This window comes from Haliaeetus leucocephalus, unplaced genomic scaffold (assembly GCF_000737465.1).
Source record: "Haliaeetus leucocephalus isolate CR32 unplaced genomic scaffold, Haliaeetus_leucocephalus-4.0 Scaffold13, whole genome shotgun sequence".
Classification (NCBI taxonomy): Eukaryota; Metazoa; Chordata; class Aves; order Accipitriformes; family Accipitridae; genus Haliaeetus; species Haliaeetus leucocephalus.
The window spans coordinates 2,807,499-2,823,665 of NW_010972449.1; the positions used below are offsets into that span (position 1 = coordinate 2,807,499).

The window sequence follows — 16,167 nt, forward strand, 5'->3', positions numbered from 1 at the left end:
TGACATCCACCCTTTTCTGCCACCACCAGGGAGGGACAAGTGTTGTGTTACTCTGGAGACCTGGATATTGCTAGTTGAAGTGATAGAGTAACCGTAGTCATCTTAGTAATAGACACCTATTTGTAGAATGAGAGTGTTTGCAAAACTCAGATGAGATTCTGGAGCAGGTCGTGCTAGGCTTGGAAAAAATAGGTGCAGAAATTGACTTGAGGCATGTTTGCAAACTTCCAGATCATAATTCAGGCTTTGCATTCTCCTCTTCTACCATTTTGGAAAATTAACTTCATCAAACTTCCCTCTTTAAATACAGAAATTGTAAATATGTCTTTCTACCAGTAAAACCAGTGAAAATTCGACATAGGACACGGAACAGAAGCATGTTGTGCCTGGTTGTTCTGTGGGGCAGAGGGAAAAAGGCAAAATGGGCTTCCGTAGCAATAGCACACTGGTGTGTTGGAAACAAAGTAGCAGACTTTGTGCAAGCAGCAACTGCAAATAAGTAAATGAGATCTTGTGTAATTTTAAAAGTACCTATATTCAAAAGCCTTTCCGGAGGGCTAACCAGGGAATCTGGAAGAGTGCGTTATCAGCTGAAAGCCTTTCACGTTACAGTAGTAAACACTCCTATAAATATTTACACGTAGGGACTGGGAGAGAAGCTATTGGGATCTCCAAATTGATGTTTCACAGTTGTTAGAAAGGTGCCAGTGGACAGGTAGCCTTATCAGCCAACTTTGTGCTCACTGGGAAACATCAGCAAGTGTGTGCCTCGTTCCCAGGACGACACAACTCCTTTAGGGCTCACCAGCATGGCTATGTCTATTGGCTGTTGAGAGCCTTGCAGCCAAAATACTGACAAATTGTCACAGCTGTGTGCTCTGTCAGCAGCCAAGGGAGCAAGTGCTTTTCTGGGATGCTATGCAGTGCTGGAGTTATTCCAAAACAAACCTGAGCCACTGGCTCCACCTTTACTCTGTTTCAGAGTAGGACTGACAAGTCACTTCAGCCAGTTACTAGGCAGTACAGTATGATTTTAACAGAGTTAGCTTAATGCGTAATCTGTTTGGGAAGTTTTTGCCCTTATGGATACAGGGTGCTTGGCTCTGTTTCTGCACTGCGTAAACTGCCAGCCATATAACCCTGGCGTTGATTCTTTCCAGAAAATGTTTTATATGTACATATCAGGGTAAGCATCATCTTAATTGCAGGCTAGACAAACTGTTTTGCCTAGGGAACAGAATAAAGAATTGCAAATAAGGAATGAAAATCTAGTTGAGTTCCACTGCATTGTCTTATGTGGTAAGAGAATCTTGACACATCTTTGAATAGCAGCCGGGGATAAATTCATCCAGGGATTGCAAGTAGGTGGGGAACATAGCACAGGCAGTATCTGTTTAATTTTGCATCAAGTATTAAACGCAATGTTGGAAAGATCTTTGCGATGAATTTTTTTCCCTTTCCTTTGCACCGTACCAGACCTGCATTTGAGAGGAAGAGTGTGCTTCCTGAAAAGAGCTTCTTTGCCTCTCCTTCTTTATCATTTGAATGACTGACAGATTAGAAAAAAAAGCTGTTCTCCTTTGGATATTTGTCATTACACATGCAGTTCTACAGGTTTCTGTATCACTATTCAGCTTTGCATTTCGGTTGGAAACCCACATAATTTAGAGCTCAAGCCTTACTCCTGTGAAGTGTGGAGGGAAGGCTGTAGTTTCAATTGGCTTCTGATCAGTGTGGTTTTCAAAACTTTGGAAAAGCATCTGTGCTAAGGAAGAGCAATGTCTTGTTACAGAGGGAGAAAGTAAGGGTATGTGTGTGAGTAACTCCTGATGCTTTGCGTTCTGCTGCATCAGATGTTCTGGGTCTGTTTGGGATTTGCATTCTCCTCATACTTTCTCTCTGTGGTCATTTCGTATTTGCACAACCTTGTATTTGCTTTTCTTCAACTCCTTGTTCCTGTTGCTGTTGCCATTAATGGGCCTACTTCCTCTGATGCCTTCAGGATGGGGCCTTCTTTATGGATTTTGTTCGCAGCCCACGTACAGCTTCAACCTTCTACTCACAGGTTAGTTTTGAATGGGGTGTTGTCATCTCTGGCTTTTGGACAGAGGTGATGGAAAGCATTTGTTGTCCTGAGCTTGCCACGTGGGGAACCTGTGTTAGTTTCCAGATCTGCTCGTTGAGAGGGAGATGTGCAACATTAGCAGGACAAAGTGACTGGTGGTGGTGGATGCGACTATTTCCTTCCACCATTCAATGTTTGTGATGTGCTTTGGATGTTCATGTGCCCTGCCTTACCGTCCTTTGCAGTACTGTCTTGTCAACTACTGAAGCTTCTCTTTTTGTGTTTCAGTAAGTGCTTGTTTTCCATCTTCCCTTGCTAAACAAAATGGCAACAGCTTACTCATCTCCTTCTTGCTAAATTTCTTCTATGGTATTTGACTGACAGGTGGTGGCTCTGGGAGATCCAAGTCAAATTGTGTCCTTAGATTCTTAAACAACTGAGGGCTGAAAATATTGGTGTCATTTTGGTTTAAAAGAGTCATCGTGACAGAACTTGTTTGTACACTTAACACCGGTTAGGAGTTAGCAATAACACAGTGTCCATAGAAAATACTGCTGGTTGAAGTGAGCTTTGAGAAGGGAGAGTGGATTTAGCTGGCTGTAGGGACCGTAGATTCCACATTGGAACATCTGCCGTTTTTGGCTGCCCAAAAACAGGCATCTGCCGTTGCAGAGTGAGAGATCTTTGGGATGTGAGAAATGACATAAATAAAGGACTCTGGTCTGGCTATCAGACCTAAGTCAAACTACCAGCTTTGTGATTTTTAGCTGTGCATGTGCTGTGGATTCATCGTGGCAGATCAGCCCTCATATTTACACCAGCTTGAGTTACTGAGTTACTCTGCTGTTCGTGTTTCTCTCCCCCACCTATCTAGCTTTTATATAAGATGCCTTTCCTAAACCATACGTGTTAATGACAGATGGCAATTACAGCCTGTACTTTGCTGAATCTTTCAGCATTCATGTTCTTTTTGAAATGATTTTATGTTAATTTTGTGAACTATTCAGTCTACCGTTGGAGTAGTGCAAGCGTTCCTGCGGGAGGAAAGTGTTCTTGTTGTCTTGGCAACATAGGTGTGGGTGGGTGCCAACCAGCCTCCTGATACTACCCTAAGAAAGGAAGGAAGATGAGCTGATTTCGTGCATTATGAAACTTGAATTCCGTGTGATACATTTGCATATTTTTGTCTGAGAGTTAGAGTTGAAATGATTTTTTTCTAACGGCTTACTACTTTTCTGTAGTGATTAAGTTTCCTGTTCTGTCCATTGTATGATTATAATCACAGTTATTCACTCAAGTTGAAAATGTTAGGTTGGGACTGGTGTTGCTGGTTTGCCAGTAGTTCTCTCAACACAGTTGTTGCTGGGTTGGTGATCCTCCTCTTACTGGGGTCTGAATTTTGTGTTTGTCAGTAGTTCTGTAGTGATGACAAAACTAAGACTGTATTTATCCTTTCTGCCTATGCTTGTGCTTGCCTTATAGTATTGCTTGTTGTTAACTAACTTGAGCTTGAGATGATGCAGGGAGGGGAGAAAATGAGAAATGGATTACATCATAAATTTCGTAAAGATGTTGCTGTGTTTACTCCTTACAGGTCTCTATAGATCAATCAGTTCCTGCAACCTCTGATGGCAACACATTGATAACCATGGGGCAGTTACCTGATAGGAGCAACACACAGACCTTGGGAAGTTCCCAGAATGTTGCAGACCAAGGATATATCACAGCTGGTGTTGCAGAAGGCAGGTAAGAAAAGCACAGTAGTGCTGTACTGCAGTTCTGTTCAGTTACATTCCCCTTTCTGGTGTCAAGGAATGGGCACTTAAACAGGAACCTGAGAACAAGATGTGCTGTGTCTGTCAGCACTAGAAGGCACTTGTCACAAGACCTTACTGCAGCATTTCCACATGCAGAAAGAGTGGTAGTAAAATAAGCCTTGCAACCCAGTTTTCCAGAATTAAATTAACACAAGGCCTGATTTCCCCACCCACAAAAAGAGCTTCATTCCTCAAGAAATGAAGAACAAAGAAATTCCATTTCTGAAATCAGTTAGCAGAAAACCAGGCTTTGAATTGACATCTGTCTTCTGTCTGTTTTAGCAAAGGGGTGGGCCCTGCAGGTCTAGTTAGATTGAGTAGGTTGATGAAATCCAAGAGGTTCTAACCTGGAGGCGAGACACCAGGGAGGAAGCAACATTGAAAATAAACTATGTTAGCACCTGCTTCTTGCAGTTATATATTACAGTAACAAAAAAAAAAAAAGCCAACCTCAAAATGTTTGCTCTCAATTGCTCCCAAGTACATCTGTATGTAATACAGTGTGCATTGGTTCAATATAGCAATGACCTGACGACCTCAGGGGGAAATGCAGGTCTGATGCTTTTAGTTGTCCTTCTTGAGATGAAGAAGGAAATAAATGTGGCAAAGTCATTGTTGGGAAGAGGAGAGAGCATTTTTCTTAAATAGGCATATTTGAACAAATCTGGCAGCTTCCTTGACTTTTGAACATGCTTCTGTTTACTTCCCAGCTCTCAGCAGTGTTCAGCAAGCACTCTGACTTCCTCCTCCACCTTGATAGAGATTCTTGAAGCCATGAAACACCCCACGTAAGTTTTTAATATAAATATGCTTAACATCTGTCTCGATGTTTTGTAAGAGGACATGAGGCATGGAGTCACTCAACGGAGAGCCGCATGTCAGCTGTGGAAGAGTTTTAAGCTTCCTTTTGTTATTCCATTCCAACCTCTCCAACAAGGAATTTTATAGAAATTGAGGTACAAGTATTGCTGCAGAGACTCCAATTATTAGAATCCCAGAATCTTGTCAAAGCAAGAATTCTCAGTAAGATGCTAAAGTGCTGTCAATGTCAGCTCTTCATCTTGTTATCAGAAGCTAATGGTATGTCACTCTGGGGGCATGGTGTGTTTCTTGACATGTATCTTTAGCCCCCTTTTTTTCCCCAGCAGTGATTTTTGTCTTTGTAACTTAGAAGAACTATCAATCAGTCTGTGTTAACATGTGTGTGACTTGCTGTGATTCAGCACAGGGATCCAGCTGCTCTCTGAACAGAAGGGCCTCTCTCCGTACTGTTTCATCAGTGCAGAAGTTGTACACTGGCTGGTGAATAATGTGGAAGGTGTGCAAACCCAAGCCATGGCAATTGACATAATGCAGGTAAGAGAACTATCAAGGGGTATATGGAGGGCCAGAAATACCTCACTCTGTGACGAAAGTAGAATTGTAGAGGAAATCGTAGCAATAATTTCTGTTTCTTACTAAAATCCTCTTATTGATAGGTATTGAAAACAGTGTTCAACAGACTATGAGGTAATGATGACATTTTTTGGATTCCCTGTCACGAAACAGCAATGTATTCTTCAGCAGTAATACATATTATTTTTTCCACCTCATATATGATGACAGTTCTGTGTATAACCTCCAATTAGCTAGTAGTTACTAAGAACTCTCCATTGTGTTAGAATTATGAGGCACTACAGTGTGATTTGGTTTGGGTTTAGGTTTTGTTTTTCTTCTGATAATTAGTTAATGGAGTTGTAATAAAAACAGCATATGACCTCTCTTTTATGGATGCTGAAGTATACACACCTTATGCAAGATACACTGCTTGTGTTCGTGAATTTTTTTTCTTCTCTGTCGAACTGTGTCAGGGCAGAAGGTTGGAAATGTTTTGGACTTCATTCCTCTGCTGAGATCCCATATCAATTAACAGAGAACCTAGAATGTTTCCAATCTCTTATCTTCCTATAAATCCATCTATAAAACCAGAACAGGGTAAGGGAGGAAGCCAGATATCTGTGGAAAAGTCAAACACAATTTCCTAGGGAGATAAGGACTTGGTAACATTGCTGATATTCTCGTTAGGCACGTATCTGGGCAAAAAGATGTCAAGAAAAAGAAAATTGTTTCCTAATGTTCTCTAGCAACCTTTTCATGTAACTGGAAGAGTGACTTCTCCTTTTTTATCATGTTTGCTCTGTTCTCTTTTTTTGTTCAGAAAATGCTAGAAGAGCAGCTTATTGTCCATGCATCTGGAGAAGCTTTACGAACCTTTATTTATGGCTTTTATTTTTACAAGATTGTTGTGGACAAAGAACCAGACCGAGGTCAGCATTGTGTTATTACAAGACTTTCCTCATTATCCCTTCGCATAATCACTAGCTGTACTTGATTCTTATGGGTGCTGCAGCAGAAATGCATTTAGGGAGCAACCAAAAACACTGCTCTAAAGAGAGTCAAAAGAAATTCAGCCTATTTGAATTAAAAAAAATTGCAGACAACATAACCTAATTCTTTTTCCTTCTTTTTTTCAGAAAGAACTACATCTCTTTCTTAATCTTGAACACTTGTTTCTAACTGCAATCTGTCCTTCCCCTTGCTTTTTGTTCAGTGGGCATGCAGCAGCCTGCCATGTGGCACACAGCTGCCATGGATGACTTCTCCGCCTTCCAGAGGAAATGGTTTGAGGTGGCGTTTGTGGCAGAAGAGCTCCTGCACTCGGAAATCCCAGCGTTTTTCCTGCCCTGGCTGCCCAGCCGCCCAGCCTCCTATGCAAGTAGGCACAGTTCCTTTAGCCGCAGTTTCGGAGGACGGAGCCAGGCAGCTGCACTATTAGGTAGATGCACAGCACAGGTGACAGCTGGGGAAGTTCAAGGGGATAGTTTGAAAGGGGAAGAGCAGCCAGCCAAGGGTATGATCTCACGTGGACCAGCAATAAAGCTGCAAATTTCATGCTGGCCTTACATGTGTCTTGCACGTGGACTTGTTCTCATATGCTGGAGGTGTGTTTCACTGGCTGAGCTGGCAATTTCTGCTTCTGAGTACTGGAATACAGTATTAAACATGTCTTGTTCCTGGACCTCCCCTGCCATGTCATCCTCTAGAATTCAGAGAGGAAAATACTGACTTTGTCTCCTTGCAGATCCAGAGAGACTCTTCACAACCTGTTACAAGCATGGAGTTGTGATAAGTTGTGAGAACAGCAAAGCAACCAAACTTTACTTTAAATGACACATCTGACTGCTTCTTAGTGGCAAAAGCCACAGTGAGATCCAGATGTGTTAGAAGTTTTCTGTGATGTGATGGAGGTTTCTCAGCTAATCTGATCCATGCATAGCCAGACTCCTTATATTTCAGTCTGGGAAGCCCAGCTACAAATGATCCCTGCAGTGTGGAAGCATTAGGGTTTGCATATGGAAGATCTTGCTGCTGGCCAAGATACCATTATAATAACTGAAGTTCTGTAATGTGTGAAGTATAACACTGACTGCCACTAACAGCCCGTGAAACATACTGGCTGCATGACTGACTGTGTTGCTTTGTCAGCTTTTTGTTGCATTTCCAGGCCAGCCTGAGTCACTTGCTTTTTTTCTTCTTTCCCTGTTTAAAATTACGAGAAAAATCATTGCTATGGAACTGCAACTTCAGATTTACTTAGATGCATCTTTTAAAGGCCTATCAGTTAAGCATAAAAAGAAAATTCTGCTGTTCTCCTGTTTTGTATATTTGACCAGCTGAAGAGAAGTGACTTATTGCTGGTATAGTATCTCTTAAACCTGAAGTTACAGTAATCCTTGTGTATTTCTGAAAGCCTTGTTGGAAGAGGAACAGCATCAGAAAGTGTTAAGGGATAGGAAGTCTGAATTAGTGGTTAATTCCCTGAAGCCAACATATGCAGGATGTTTTTCCCTGTCACATGATAAATCCATTGCCTTGGCTAGTATCCAACCTCATTAGGTCAATGATTGGCCAGAGCTGAAGCCTGAACATAGGCTGGCATGAAAGTATTGTGATGGCTGGAGGTGCTTGGGCCAGATCTTGTTCCTGCTTTGATCTCTTACTCACTGTTTAGCCCAAGAAACCCACTTTACTTTTCTATGTCTGTCCACTTTTGTGAGATGAGAAGACTGACACTCAGTAAGCTTGCACCTAGGGAAATGGGCAAAGAAAAAAGGGTGCTTTAGTGCCCCTCTTGCCTTTTCTTTAATGCCAGTCAGGAAAGAGTGTATTTCTTCAGGATGTGATGTAGTTACACACCTTTGTAGCCCTCCTTTTTCATTTCAGTTGGAATCGTGTCCATTCTGCTATTTAACTAATTAGCAGTCCTTGGATGAATGAAAAATGCCTCCAGATTGCTCACATGCGGTCTGCTTATTCCAGGAATAATAGTTTCTTGAAGAAAAATCCAGTGTGGAACCTTTTTCTTACAAAGGAACTGGTTTAATTGATGTTTCTGTGCTGTCCCTCTTCTAAACAGTATTCCAAAAAAAACTTTAGCAGTTCATCTGAGGCAAGAAGCTTTACTAAACCCAGATGACCTCTGGTCCACGTGACTTCATTTGTTCCTCTCTTGGCTTTGATTTGGTTGTGGTTTTTATTTCTTCCTCTCCCCACCTTCCCTAAATGTCAGGCTGTGACATAAAATTGCATGCAAGCATTGGGAGCTCTGGAACAAGCTCCATGTATCTCTAAAATCTTTATCCCTCCCAATTCCCCTATCACTTGCCCAGTGATTGTCCCCTTTCCCTTCCCAGTGGAAGTCTGACCTGTGATATACCTAATCTTGTCCCTTTTGATTTATAGCAATGCATGCACTAGCAATTGTAGCGTAGTCTGTGACTGGAGAATAACCTGCCTGCTCCTCTCCGATTTACTCAATAAATCATTAGTTAAATACTCATTGGTACAAGACAATTGGGAAGCAGGTGAGTCCTCTTAAAATCAGATCTATGGAAGCCAGAGTTTATTCTGTTAAAATTAAGTTGGTTTTAATCTAAAGCTTCTGAATTCAGACACATGGATATTTCTCATCAGTTTTTAAGGTCCTTTTGGTTAGCTCACCTGGTTGGACTGTTTTCCTGTTGCTTTACCTGTGAATTACAGCTGCAGGCAAGATGGAGAGAGAAGCTCCAGCCCTAATGGGGAGTCTGCATTATCTGGAAAAAGGAACAGTCTAAGGGAGCAGGGAGCTCATTCTTCACAGTGTGCTTGTTTGGGCACACTGGACTGTGGTGTTATCACTGACCTCTTAGCTAATGACCAACATCTAGCTGACTGAGCTGCTTTCGCTTTACAGCTTTTGGGATGTTGTTTTCCAACATACTTTGTTACAAAACTGGCACCTTAACCTTGTAACGACAAGCATTGCATTCACAGTGATATTCCACTGAATAGGAGCAAGAAAAAGAAAATCACAAGATGTTGGTCTTTCTGACAATACCAGACCAACTCAGAAATTGCAAATGATACATTTTTCCAAAAGACAAAAATAGATCTTATGTACAAAACAAAACTGGGTGATGTTCTTCCATTTTTACTGGTTTTTTCCTTTTTTTTTTTTTTTTCCTGTTCCTAAGCTGCAGTAATAGCAGTGTAAAGGATTTTCTTATAACTTTGAAAACTGTCTCCAGCTAACTTGCAATAGAAGTGAAGGTGGGAACTTTCCATCTACCTTGAGGAAGAACTTCAACCATTTTTTTTTAAATGCCATTAAGCCATTAAATTATAAGGTCATTTAAAAGCTGACCATATAAAATGGTGCACATCTTTACTTAAGCAAAAAATAACAACATCCATCCTTCATGCATGCAATAAAAAAAAGGGCAAAGGTTTTTCAATAGTAGTTTTTGCAGCCCTTTGTTTTGTGTCAATTTTTAACATTATAGAAATGTTAAATTTTGTATTTGCCTAAAGAAAAGTTGAAAGTGACAATGTGGTTCATAGCAGGACTTTGGTGGCAAAGTCAGGAGATCTGGGTTCTATCCCTGGCCTTGCAGTCTGCTATATGACACCAGCCAGGTCACTTCCACTTTCTGTGCTTCTCTTCCTCTCTTGCCTGATATCTGAGATTTTCTTTCACCTGGATGCTGGGGTGTCGGGCACAAAGGGAGCTGGAGCTTGGGCACTATCCCAGCACTTACTGCAAAGCAACAGAAGGTATTGCAGTGATCGTAATGCTGCTGCATGAATCTTGGCTGACTTCTCATGCTTTTACAAAAAGTGTTGGATATGCAGTTTTAGCGATGCGGTAATGTGGGATATTGATATGGGGTTAAAGAAACGAGAAATTTAACTTCTAATCTCCTCTAGCTGTGGAAAGTCCTGGAATGCTCCTGCCTTGTGTAACAGCACCCTGTTGTGATTTCTGGTGGGGGTGTATAGAAATATTAAAACCAATTTGCAATGTCTTGGGTATGAAGGAGTTGATGTTGTCTAGCCATATTTAATTATGGCACCAGTCGCTTATTGATTAGCTGCTTGACTCTTGGTTCTGTCTCTTTATTGCAGCTGAAATGTCTTTTGACTGCTTGGGGAGGTAATTCTGTGGCACAGACCCCTGATATGAGTAGTACCTCAGGTCTTTGTGATCTGGACGAGCAGCGTTCTGGGACTATTCTGCTAGCTCAAAAATATTTGGGGAGGAGTGGGAGGACAAATTAATTTCCAATAGCTTGTCTTGTTCTGTTCTCTTCATCCTGTCTCCCACCCTCTCTTTAATGCATCTTTTAAATATACCCCTATTCCTTGGCTGCGTAGCTGCTACAGTGCCTGAGCAACGGACAGTGACGCTTGATGTGGATGTGAATAACCGCACTGACCGTTTGGAGTGGTGCAGTTGTTATTACCATGGCAATTTCTCCCTGAATGCTGCCTTTGAAATCAAGTTACACTGGATGGCAGTGACTGCAGCTGTTCTTTTTGAGATGGTAAGAGTCCTTGTGTTCTGGGTGGCTGCAGCAATGCCCGTCTGGCCTTTGTATCCCTTAGACTACTGGGGACACTGTCATGGGAAGTATTAGGAGAGAGTGGGTTGGATCTGCCCTTATTTCCATAAGTAATTTTACTAGTGCTTGTTAGCATTGCTGCATCTGGTCATCATTTATCATGCTCTCTATAGTCCTTCTGTCTGGAGGATAGTGTTCTGCTTTTAGTGGGTTTCATGCACAGTATGCAGAGATCAGTACAGGTCAAGGTGATAAATTTAAGTCCCCCTTAGGCAAATCTTAAGCCCTGAGCTGGGTCTTTGGAAAAGAATCTATTTCACACTGCATTCCTTCTGTTCCCCAAACCTGAAAACTTTAAATCTCAGTGGAATTGCTTTCATGACAGGGCTTTTCCAGGCAATGTGTTCTTCCTGTTCAGTAATACTTTTTAGGTTTTCTTTTTAACTTGCTGAAAACATTTTGAATTGAAAATGCAAATGGTTTGTGTCACTTCTTAATTTTAGATTTTTTTTGTTTTCCCCTTTGTAGCTTCTGTAAAATTCAAATTATTTAACACCAGGTTTTACCCCACCCAGCCAGATAGCACTAGGTGATTATTTTTGCTTTTGTTTAAAATCTATTGCACTGTTCCAGTAAAGCAGCAGTGCTTAGCCACTAATGATAAGTAGGCTGAATCAATTCCTGAAAAATGTCCTATTTTAAAGTGCTTTCTGATCGATGTGGCACTTCAGAAAGGAAAGCCTGATGTCTTGTGCTTGTACTGCTTTGCTTACAAGGACGCTTGTGTGCTTGCCATGCAAAGCAAGCTGAGCCTGTGGAGAATTGAGCATGTCTGATCTATTCTTGGGGAATAAGTTGCTCCTATGCACGTAAGTGCCCTTCTTCAGTTCGGCATATGTTGTATGATTCATTGTTTGAATCTTTTCTCAGGTTCAGGGTTGGCATCGGAAAGCCACATCCTGTGGTTTCTTGCTAGTTCCAGTCTTGGAAGGCCCATTTGCTTTGCCCAGTTACTTATACGGAGACCCACTTCGAGCTCAGTTGTTCATCCCACTCAATGTTAGCTGCTTGTTGAAGGAGGGTAGTGAGCATTTGTTTGACGGTAAGAAATGTTCTTTGGTTTACCCCTTCGTATACTTTTCTGCAAGCAGGTCCCTTCTGGTGTGTAGCTGACGTGAAGAATGTCATTTACCAGACATGCATTAGCTGGATGAAGGGCCCGTTTCTACCTCTCAGCAGCCATCCTCAGATAGGTGGTGATCAGAGGAGGCTGTGCCAGCAGGCTAATCAGCATGCAACAGTGTTATGAAGTTGGCAGCAAGGAGTACCAAGGCACAGGAAAGGTTGTCTCCCCAGTGGTTTTTGTTGCCATAATGTTGCATATCCTTATAGAGCCTATATCAAGTAGTTATTGTTTGACATGATGCTATACTGTAAGTCTGTTTTGCTGGTATACCGTGCCCACCGCTGCTCTGCATTTGTATCCTGCATTTGTTTATTCTCCCCCTCAGTGAGATTAGGCTTTCATGACTGCCATCCTCTTTTTTTTTTTTTGTTGCCATGGTTACATTCACGGTAAGAGTGTTTGCACATGAGATTAAGAGCTAGAAAGTGCGATCTCCTTCTCTGCAATGTGACCTCGCCTTTCTGAGTGATGCTGTTGTGGTAGGTCTCAGGTGGAAGCTCAAAGATCGGAGAACTTTGCCCCCATGCAGGGAGAGACAAAATTGCATCATGAGAAGGGACAATTAGTAAAAGGCTCTGTTTTAAAATGGTAAAGATGATGGTTTTCTTTATTTTCATTAATGTTTGACCCGGTGTCCAGGTGTAAATGTAGAACAATCAGTGACAAATCCATATGCTGTGAGGTCACCATAGCCCCCCTGACTTTAAACTGAGTATTTTCAGACCACTCTGTGGTGATACACAGCAGCCCACTCTCCTCCCTTGCCCCTTCCTGCACACCTCATTATGTTCCTCTCTTTCATCTCAAGAGACACAAAAGCTAAATTCAGGGATGAATCTGCTCCTGGAGTGTATAAGTCACGTCTCTAATAAGATGGCATTCAAGGGACAGCTGACAGAAAAAACGTGACTAAAAGAAATGGCTAGAAAAAAGTGCACAGAGGTCTTCTGAGGAAAACTGAAGTCTTGAAAAATAAAGGAATAAAGTGGCTTTACTAGGTGATTGTTACCTTTTTGTTTGTTTCAGGCTTCGAACCAGAAACATACTGGGACCGTATGCATCTCCTTCAGGAAGCAATAGCACACAGGTATGTACAGAGCAGAATGACTTGAAACGTTCATGTCTACCTTGGTAATAATGTAGGATAAAGACCTGTGCTGAACAGTCACTCCTGAGTCGCCTGGGTTCTGTGCCATCTGCCTCTCTGAAGTCTGCTTGCAGATTATTAGACAAAATATAACTAGAATGCCTGGAGGTGGTTCTGTGGGTACAAGGGGCAGGTAGATAGTGTTTCAGCCTGTCACTTATTAGCAAACCATACCCTCCTCATAGGGAGGGCATTGCCTTTGGAAGGTGCCCTGTTTTTCTAAGTTAGCGGATAGACCGTAAATAGATTTCTTTCTGAGAAGGGACAGTTACTTCCTTCACGTGTACTTAACAGTCTTGAACTGGATGACGACCAATGATTGACAATAGCCAGGAGACTGGGATGGGAGCGGTACATAGGAGGTTGGGCCCAGTTTAAGAAGGAACTGTTGGAAACTTTGCATACTACCTAGCCTAACACCTCTGTGTGCTTGAGCTGCCAGTTTGTTTCATGGTCTTGCTGCCAAGGTCTTTTTCATGACAGAGGGACTGCCTTTTGTAATGGACTTTAGCTTGGAAATAAGCTTTCATTAGCTTAGAAAGCAGGAGAGGGTCAAGTATTCTACAAACAGCAAAGAACTGTCAGGTGAGCTGCTTGAAGTTCTGTGTGGAATATTGCCCAGCATGAAAAAAAGGACGTTACAGCTTGAAACATACCCAAGGAATGTCTGTCTTGACTATCACTCTTCCCTCGTTCATGTGCAGCTGCCCCATTTTGTCAGAGATTGCTCAGTGCCCTCCCCAACTGAGCTACTGGTGCTCTTGTTTCCGTCACAAGTTAGGACAGAGATCAGTGTGGAGTTACAAGCTTTCATACTGTGCCTGGCAGGGGCGGAGAGTATTTGGAGAAGCTCAGCTCTCTTCATCCCTTTTCCCCTTGCCTTCAGGCCATAAGAAGAGGGAGCCGTTGTGATAGTGGAAGGTTTTCCCTGGTGCTCCTGCCTTGGGCTGAAGGAATCCTAGCTGGAGTGGTGCTCTATCATTTTTTTAATTCTCTGGTGTTTGTTTCTCCAGATTTGGATTTGTGCAAGATAAATACTCGGCCTCCGCATTCAACTTCCCAGCTGAGAACAAGCCCCAGTATATCCATGTCACAGGTGAGCAATACTTGGCAGGCTTTGGGGCAAGGAGGAGGCTATTATAAACAAAAGAACCATTTTACATGCAGTTTGTGTTTTGTGCCAGTGATGTTGGTCTTCATTATGTCCCTAGTCAGATGACAAGTAGGTGTATCAGCCAACACAAACCAGAAAACTGGAAAGGCAGTATGAAAAGCACAAAGTGTTGCTGCTAATCAATGGCATTGGTTTGAAATCTTGCTTTATAGTGTCTTTGAAATTTTTCTTTCCAGGAGATGGAGAAATTAAAAAAAAAAAATAAAAAAAGGCAGAGCTTATTCCAAATGCAGTGTAAATAAATATGTATCTAGAAGCTAGAAGGAGATAAAGGTGTTGGGACAAGTCAGTGTTCTGTTCTCATGCTTAAGGTCAGTTGTAGATGCATCTCTACCCATGCACACTGTGTGGGAGATAAAGTACTTAGGATCCACTTGCTGTCATTATTATTTTTCATAAATGGTGATCTATCAGCACTTCTAACTGACCTCCATGCATGGCATATTAAAGTAAAATAACTTAGTATGTTTAGAGGGGTTACTAAGACATGAGGAAGGCAGCTTTTGGAAAACTGCAGAAGAGAATGGAAATTGATATAAAGTTAGAAAGATGGATCAGAGCCTACATCTTTGCTTCGTTCCCTTCTACCAAAAGAAAGGCAAGACTAAGTGTGCTCTCTCCCAGTGTTGTAATTTGCAGGAAGAGGTGGCGTGTAAAAGTGAAGGAGGAAAAGTGTATCGCATTTTATCTTGCTAAAAGGCAATTAAATGAAACTCAGTCCAGTTTCTGTTTCAGAATTTAATGAGTCAGCTACCAGTTGTAGGGACTTAGGTCTGCCTAAGACTAAAGTCCTGTCTGTTTCCTTCAGGGACAGTGTTTTTGCAGCTACCATATTCCAAGCGGAAATTTTCTTGTGGGCAGCAGCGGCGCCGGCGCAACTCCACTAGCTCCACCAACCAGAACATGTTTTGTGAAGAACGCATTGGCTATAATTGGGCCTACAACACCATGCTGACGAAAACGTGGCGGTCCAGTGCCACTGGGGATGAGAAGTTTGCTGATCGGTTGCTAAAAGACTTTACAGACTTCTGCTGGAACAAAGATAGCCGGCTTGTTTTGTTCTGGACTGATTGTCTAGATAAAATGCATGCTAGTGCTCCATGAAACAGGCTTGTATCTCTTAGGGAGACAGCTAGAAGCTTTACCTTGTGGCAAGGAAGTAGAGGTGAAGGATAACTGGAAAAGAGCCTCTCTGTTGGATTCATCTTGAGGCTCCAAGAGGACTTGATCAATAATGCTGTTGATATTCAACAGAATTTGATTAAGCCCTTGGAAAAAGAATCTGAGCTCTTGGCTTGCCAATATCTATCACCTGACCTCAGCTTGGTTTCAAGTAGCTGCAGTCTTTGATTGCCAAAACTTCAGTTAGAGCAGAGGTAAAAGGAGGGAGAGTGCAAGTGGGTTTCAAGGGCAGTTAGATTCAGCACAGAGTGTGATGGTAGCAGCTTACAGTCATTGGAAATGATTGGTGCTGTTTGCATCTGATGTGCCTGACAGCAGCCTGCCTCTTTCCCTTTTGAGGTGTACCTGATTGTGTGAATATGTAAGATAAAATGTGAGAGACACTTGTTAAATTTCATACATGTAAATAAGTAAAAATGCAGAAAATCAAGTGACCTGATGTTTTGTTCTAACTCCAGACAGCAGTGCAGAATCGGGGAGTAAAGGAGAATAATTGCCAAAAGGAAATACTGCTGGTTATGTTCAGCATGATAATGAAATGCTCAAAGTTCAGTGGTGGGGCTTTGTCCTTTAAGCATCCAGGACTTTCTGTCTCCAGCTCTGGATCTAGAACAGTGTCATGCAGCAGGAGCAAGAAGCCAGTTATTGTCCTGCAAGGCCAGCATCCAAGCCT

General features: G+C 42.1%; 1 protein-coding gene across 3 annotated transcripts in view; it reads left to right on the top strand.

The window, feature by feature from the left end:
- The window catches only part of DEPDC5 (DEP domain containing 5), a 48,320-nt gene extending 32,204 nt beyond the window's left edge, over positions 1-16,116 (top strand). For 2 of the 3 annotated variants that reach the window (XM_010575034.1, XM_010575042.1), the window contains exons 34-44: positions 2,003-2,065; positions 3,660-3,811; positions 4,593-4,670; positions 5,106-5,238; positions 6,080-6,188; positions 6,473-6,697; positions 10,618-10,787; positions 11,736-11,907; positions 13,018-13,078; positions 14,152-14,234; positions 15,121-16,116. In XM_010575034.1, coding sequence (XP_010573336.1) covers positions 2,003-2,065; positions 3,660-3,811; positions 4,593-4,670; positions 5,106-5,238; positions 6,080-6,188; positions 6,473-6,697; positions 10,618-10,787; positions 11,736-11,907; positions 13,018-13,078; positions 14,152-14,234; positions 15,121-15,416 — 1,542 coding nt within the window. In that variant the 3' untranslated portion in view covers positions 15,417-16,116. The remainder of the gene's footprint in view (positions 1-2,002; positions 2,066-3,659; positions 3,812-4,592; positions 4,671-5,105; positions 5,239-6,079; positions 6,189-6,472; positions 6,698-10,617; positions 10,788-11,735; positions 11,908-13,017; positions 13,079-14,151; positions 14,235-15,120) is intronic. The other variant, XM_010575050.1, reaches the window with a different exon arrangement.
- The last annotated feature ends 51 nt before the right edge of the window (positions 16,117-16,167 follow it).